Source organism: Oreochromis aureus, linkage group 6 (assembly GCF_013358895.1).
Source record: "Oreochromis aureus strain Israel breed Guangdong linkage group 6, ZZ_aureus, whole genome shotgun sequence".
In the NCBI taxonomy this organism is placed as follows: domain Eukaryota; kingdom Metazoa; phylum Chordata; class Actinopteri; order Cichliformes; family Cichlidae; genus Oreochromis; species Oreochromis aureus.
Genome location: NC_052947.1, coordinates 28,138,242 through 28,145,557, shown reverse-complemented (window position 1 = coordinate 28,145,557; position 7,316 = coordinate 28,138,242). Strand labels below are relative to the sequence as shown.

Below are 7,316 nucleotides of genomic sequence, written 5' to 3'. Positions count from 1 at the left end.
AAAGACAGAGGACGCGACTTAAATACACACAGAGAAACACAGGGAGATTACACACAGGTGGGGAACACAGCTGGGAATAATCAACCAGATGAGACAGAGGTAAAACTTAACACACTCACATGAGACGCAGACCTTCACAATAAAACAGGAAACGAGAACACTACAATAAAACGCAGACCTGACACTGAGAGACAGATAGACAGACACATGGAACCTGAACTAAACTAAACGTGCGATACAACCGAGAACAAATCCTTAAACATGACATAAAACAAAACACTGACAACATTAAATCATAACAATCAAGAAATGAATGCTTGCAAATTCCACTGTTAATGTAGTGCAGTTTGCACTGCTGTAACTTTACAGCAGGTGTTCATTGGCGGTGTTAGTAAGAGGTTGAGCATATAAAAGCTAATACTATAAAAAGTACAGGGAATGCAGAATTATTAGGCAAGTTGTATTTTTGAGGAATAATTTTATTATTGAACAACAACCATGTTCTCAATGAACCCAAAAAACTCATTAATATCAAAGCTGAATGTTTTTGAAGTAGTTTTAGTTTGTTTTTAGTTTTAGCTATTTTAGGGGATATCTGTGTGTGCAGGTGACTATTACTGTGCATAATTATTAGGCAACTTAACAAAAACAAATATATACCCATTTCAATTCTTTATTTTTACCAGTGAAACCAATATAACATCTCCACATTCACAAATATACATTTCTGACATTCAAAAACAAAACAAAAACAAATCAGCGACCAATATAGCCACCTTTCTTTGCAAGGACACTCAAAAGCCTGCCATCCATGGATTCTGTCAGTGTTTTGATCTGTTCACCATCAACATTATGCAGCAGCAACCACAGCCTCCCAGACACTGTTCAGAGAGGTGTACTGTTTTCCCTCCTTGTAAATCTCACATTTGATGATGGACCACAGGTTCTCAATGGGGTTCAGATCAGGTGAACAAGGAGGCCATGTCATTAGTTTTTCTTCTTTTATACCCTTTCTTGCCAGCCACGCTGTGGAGTACTTGGACGCTGCGTGTGATGGAGCATTGTCCTGCATGAAAATCATGTTTTTCTTGAAGGATGCAGACTTCTTCCTGTACCACTGCTTGAAGAAGGTGTCTTCCAGAAACTGGCAGTAGGACTGGGAGTTGAGCTTGACTCCATCCTCAACCCGAAAAAGGCCCCACAAGCTCATCTTTGATGATACCAGCCCAAACCAGTACTCCACCTCCACCTTGCTGGCGTCTGAGTCGGACTGGAGCTCTCTGCCCTTTACCAATCCAGCCACGGGCCCATCCATCTGGCCCATCAAGACTCACTCTCATTTCATCAGTCCATAAAACCTTAGAAAAATCAGTCTTGAGATATTTCTTGGCCCAGTCTTGACGTTTCAGCTTGTGTGTCTTGTTCAGTGGTGGTCGTCTTTCAGCCTTTCTTACCTTGGCCATGTCTCTGAGTATTGCACACCTTGTGCTTTTGGGCACTCCAGTGATGTTGCAGCTCTGAAATATGGCCAAACTGGTGGCAAGTGGCATCTTGGCAGCTGCACGCTTGACTTTTCTCAGTTCATGGGCAGTTATTTTGCGCCTTGGTTTTTCCACACGCTTCTTGCGACCCTGTTGACTATTTTGAATGAAACGCTTGATTGTTCGATGATCACGCTTCAGAAGCTTTGCAATTTTAAGACTGCTGCATCCTCTGCAAGATATCTCACTATTTTTGACTTTTCTGAGCCTGTCAAGTCCTTCTTTTGACCCATTTTGCCAAAAGAAAGGAAGTTGCCTAATAATTATGCACACCTTATATAGGGTGTTGATGTCATTAGACCACACCCCTTCTCATTACAGAGATGCACATCACCTAATATGCTTAATTGGTAGTAGGCTTTCGAGCCTATACAGCTTGGAGTAAGACAACATGCATGAAGAGGATGATGTGGACAAAATACTCATTTGCCTAATAATTCTGCACTCCCTGTATTGTGGTAACACACTACATGAAACACAGTACAAAACAAAAGTGTTTTTCCTTTTCGACCTAATAATAAATAATATCATTAAATCTACTGAAAAGGAACTATTAGATAATGTTGAGTCATTTTTAGATATGTAGCAATGAAAATGTCTGCAACAGAGAGTTAAACACAAAGGGAGGAAAAGATAGGCACTGTGATGTTTACAAAGAGAAACTGCACCAATCAAATTTGGAGATGGACTTTTACACCTTTCATTTCACACTGACATGTCAGAATAACTCAGGTAGCATTAACCGAAACTGTAAACAATCAAAGTTAAAAATTCTGTTCTTATTGTTCATGAAACTGTTCATATGGAGGAATGAAGGACTGGAAGCTTCCAGTTTAGTTTGTGGCAAATGTCTTCACTTTTTTGGAGAAAGCACTAGGGCCCTCATTTTATCCATCCATCTCAACACCTTGTTTGGCTTTTGTTGACCACTTTGAGCCTGTCTCTCCTTATTAGAACAGTTCATTTCCAGTATAAACCCATCAGGATTCCCTTGTGATGTTATTCCTCCTCGACTCCTTAAGAAGGTTTTTCCTACCCTTGGTCCTTTTATTCTTGCCGTTATTAACAGTACACTGACCTTTTGTAAATTTATTTTTGGGCAATTCTTGCTGACAAAAACTGGCCTTAACCATTCTGTTTTGTTTCAGGGCCTGTCTCCAGGCTACCTTTCTTGTCTAAACTCCTACAAAAAATTGCCTTTACCCAACCGAAGTCCTTCCTGGGTGAATGTGCAATTCTGGAAGTGTTCCAGCCAGGACTAAAAACTCACCAAAGCAATCAGTATGTTTTATTATGGCTTTTTTAATGTTATATATTTTAGCAATAGATTCTGGTGACTGTGTGCTACTTGTGCTTTTGGACTGAACAGCTGCCTTTTAACGCTGTGTTCCTTGAGATCCGCGTGTCCAGGGTGGAGCAGTGGGTGGGCATCACTGGCTCAGCTCTCCAATAGTTTAGGACCCACCTTTCTGATAGCACTTTTACCTACACTTCTGCTGCCCTCCTCTGGCGGGATTACACAAGGCTCTATTCTTGGACCTGTCCTTTTCTATTTGTACCTGTTACTACTTGGAATAATTTTACAGAAAAATAATATTTGCTTCCATTATTATGCAGACGACTGTCAAATTTATTTTCCATTGATGCAAATTGCAGCATCCTCTCTCATCAGTGCTTTCATCACCAGGGAACTGCCTACTCAGGATACTGTCAAACTGGTCATGGTGGAAGCTCCAGACTTTCTGTTGCATGTCCTCAGTGTGACCCTCCTTTCATCTGTGAAGACAACAGGCACACCATTGGACAACCTGCTGGTTCTAGTGTTCACAAGCAAATGTCAATCAAGCTGCACGGCTCTGCACAGGACCCACTAAAGGACGTCAGTCCCTCATGCCAGCCTCACAGAGTCTTTTTCTGACAGTTTGGTACTGCTGGGTTTATACACTCATCCTTGCCCATCTCTTCTTGTGTAACAGGCTTAGTATCTCCTCAATAGGCCTGAAAGATTATGAATTTAACTGAGTTTCTCTTATACTGCTGTGATCGAGTGTTACCTTCATTTTTCTAGCACTTTATAATCATCTGTGGACCTGAAAGAGGAACCAAAACCTTAACAAACACCTGCAGGAAGAGTTGGAGAAATAATAGGAAATTCAACGTCAAATTCTTGAAATGAAACTTAATGTTAGTGTGAGTAATAGCTGTACTACAGCCGAAAGATCTGGATTTGTGTCTCAAAATCAAACAGAGTTCATCTTTTCTTTCTAAGCAAGTGACTCAAATACTGGTGAGTACAGAACGAGCCACACGATCTCAAAACTTCACTTATACTGTAAGTGCTAAAATTGTACATTTTTTACAGTGGTTTGTTTTAATTATCTATTTTAAATTAAACTTAACTCTCATGAATGTTTCTCCTTCTTTTTTTAAGTCTCAGAAATGTCGTTGAATTCAAATTCAAAATCAGCTAATTTTTCTCTTAAAGTGATACTTTTTTCTGTCAGTTTACACGTGATGCATAGTGTTTTGTTTGCATTTGACAAGCAGACCTGATTTTTATGTTTTTGGAATTATATTGCATAGTTTGGATTTTACAACATTTGCTGTTGAAAAGATGCTGAGAAAGTGTTTTCCTTAAACGCTGAGCAACCACCTAGACCACATGATATAAACCTTGAAAATGTAGCCAGAATTCCCTTTTTTAAGTTTCCTCCAGTGAATTATCAGAAAACACATCGAAAATACAGGGTACCGATACTTGTTTCTGTTCATCTGCGTCACCAACATTAAACTGGTGCAATTTATTAATATCCTGATATCCCACGATACTGATCCTCAAAGTATGCTATAGAAAAATCATGACACCAGTGTGAAATTCATTTGAATGTAATTTTTTCAATGCTGAAAATGCCAAGCTTCAGTCTCCTCCTCTATCCATATGAAGTTATGAGTGTTAAAAGTTGCTGCAAAAATCTTGAAACTTTAAGAGTGCCAAATTCCAGTTCACCCCCACTTACTTAAGAACCAGGAAGTGTGAAGTAAAAAAAAGAATATGCATGGCTTTATAAATATATTAAAGATATTTTACCGGAAAAAAAGGCTGAAGAGAGATGATGAATGATTTTCCATGAACTAAACTATGACTAGAATTAAAGAAGTGGTTATGAAACCAAACATAGTCACACTCTCATCTGAAACAGTGCAGGATAACATGAGAAATATATAAACATAAACATGAAGTCCTGGGATTAACTTCTTAGACCTGATTGATAAAACACAGTTCTAAAAATTTTAAAACTAGCTCAGGGTGAGTCCTCCAGTCAGGAGATTGTAGTGAACAGCAGCACTTTGTAACTAAGCTCTTCATGTAGAAACATAAAGTGAGTGTGCAGGTGATGTCTCTGAGTGGATTATTCTACTCTTAAATTATTTGATGTGATTCTGTGATTTTTGGACTCCATGCAACATAAGTTAGGCGTTATACCTTAAAGATATTTTCAAGTCCTTTGTCTCATCTGAAATTACTGTCATGGTCCTACTTCGACAGTTCTAAACCACTCACAGAAAATCTTTAGACTTTAACTTATCATGCTTTGACTTTTGTTCCCAGAGTTCAGACATGTTTGCTGCCAGTAATCTGCGATCTGAAGATCAGTTTCTGTGCTCCATCTGTCTGGATGTGTTCGCTGATCCAGTCACCACACATTGTGGACACAACTTCTGTAAGAAATGTATCACTCAGCACTGGGATAGAAATGTTCCTTGTCAGTGCCCCATGTGCAAAGAGGCTTTCTACTGTAGACCTCTGTTGAAGGTTAACACTTTGTTCTCTGAGGTGGTTGCTCAGTTCAGAGATGAAACTCAACAGAAAGCCAAGAGGAGCAGCTCAGAGCAACAAGCTGCCAAACCAGGAGAAGTTCCCTGTGACGTCTGCACTGGAACCAGACTGAGGGCCCTGAAGTCCTGCCTGGTGTGTCTGACCTCCTACTGTGAGACTCACCTAGAACCTCATCTGACAATCAAAGGTCTGAAAAGACATCAGCTGATTGAGCCTGTGGAGAACCTGGAAGGCAGGATGTGTACGAAGCACGATAAACATCTGGAGCTGTTCTGTAAAACCGATCAGACAAGTGTTTGCATGCTTTGCTCTGTTTTAGACCACAAGACTCATGAGTTTGTTCCTCTGAGAGAAGAATCTGAAGAAAAAAAGACAGAGCTGAGGAAGATGGATGATGAAATTCAGGAAATGATCGAGAAGAGACGACAGAAGATTCAGGAGATCAATGAGTCAGTGAAGATGAGTAAAGATGCTGCAGACAAAGAGAAAACAGAAGGTGTTCAGATCTTCACTGTTCTGAAGGAGTTTATTGAGAAAGACCTGAAGAAGGTCATAAAGGAGATAGAAGACAAACAGGAAACAACAGAGAAACAGGCTGAAGGTCTCATCAAGGAGCTGGAAGAGGAAATCTCAGAGCTGAAGAAGAGGAGCTCTGAGGTGAAGAATCTAATATGGTCTGAAGACCACCTCCACTTTATTCAAAGCTTCTCATCTCTGAAAGCTGTTCCACCTGCCAAGGACTGCACAGAGGTCATCGTCCTTCCACCAACATATGAGGGGACTGTGATGAGGGTTGTGGCTCAGCTGGAGGAGACACTCAGGATGGAAATGAGGAAGCTGTTTGAGGCTGAGCTGAGGAGAGTCCAGCAGTATGCTGTGGATGTGAGTCTTGATCCTGATACAGCACATCATGAGCTCATCTTGTCTGATGATGGAAAACAAGTGAATCATGGAGATGAAAAGCAAAATCTTCCAGACAGCCCAGAGAGATTTTCTTACTGTGTTTGTGTTTTAGGAAAGCAGAGTTTCTCTTCAGGCAGATTTTACTATGAGGCTCAAGTTAAAGGAAAGACTGACTGGGAATTGGGAGTGGCCAGAGAGTCGATCAACAGGAAGACAATAATGACTCTTAGTCCCGAGGACGGATTCTGGACTGTAGTGCTGAGAAATGGAAATGAGTACAAAGCTCTCGATGATCATGATGTCTGTATCTGTCATCCGTCTGCTCCTGATAAAGTGGGAGTGTTTGTAGATTATGAGGAGGGTGTGGTTTCCATTTATGATGTAGATGCAGCAGCTCTTATCTACTCCTTTACTGGCTGCTCCTTCACTGAGAAACTCTACCCATACTTCAATCCCTGTAATAACGACAATGGCAAAAACTCTGCACCTCTCCTCATCACTCCCATTAATCACACTGAGTAGAAAAATGATTTGACATGTAAGCGGTTTGTGTTAAGAACACATTCGGTGGTGACACTGATTGATTTGGTCTTCTTTTCTTCTCTGATTCTGATTGATTTCTTTGTGTTATTATGTCGTATTCATCGTAAATTGAGCTTAACGTTTGAGTGATGCTGATTTTGACTGAGTCAAAATAGTCTTTTAATTTCTTTTCTAATAACAAAACATTTTTATTCCTTATTAAAAGATAAATATAAGAATACATTTTATCAATATATAAATGAAAAATTGGATTATGTGCTGCTTCCCTGTTGAGTAATTATCATCAACTAGGAACACTGGGATAAGTGCATCTTTGGATCCAGACATGCTCATCCTTTCTCCAACCTCTCCTCACAAAAGACAAGAACAAAATCAGCATTAGCTCAGAGAAGGTTAACTAGCTCAGTATAGCTGAAGTAGGCTGATTACAGTTTTGTGATTTTTACTATTTTATTTTGGTTTTGCTTTGCTCTCGCTAAATTGCTTTAATA

General features: G+C 39.8%; 1 protein-coding gene across 1 annotated transcript; it reads left to right on the top strand.

Annotated features, from left to right (window-relative positions):
• The first annotated feature begins 2,007 nt into the window (after positions 1-2,007).
• On the top strand, positions 2,008-7,316 carry LOC120440520 (E3 ubiquitin-protein ligase TRIM39-like). The gene is made up of 3 exons (XM_039613188.1): positions 2,008-2,822; positions 3,229-3,828; positions 5,152-7,316. Exon 3 carries the CDS (start codon positions 5,161-5,163, stop codon positions 6,802-6,804), a length of 1,644 nt encoding a protein of 547 aa, XP_039469122.1. The 5' UTR covers positions 2,008-2,822; positions 3,229-3,828; positions 5,152-5,160; the 3' UTR covers positions 6,805-7,316.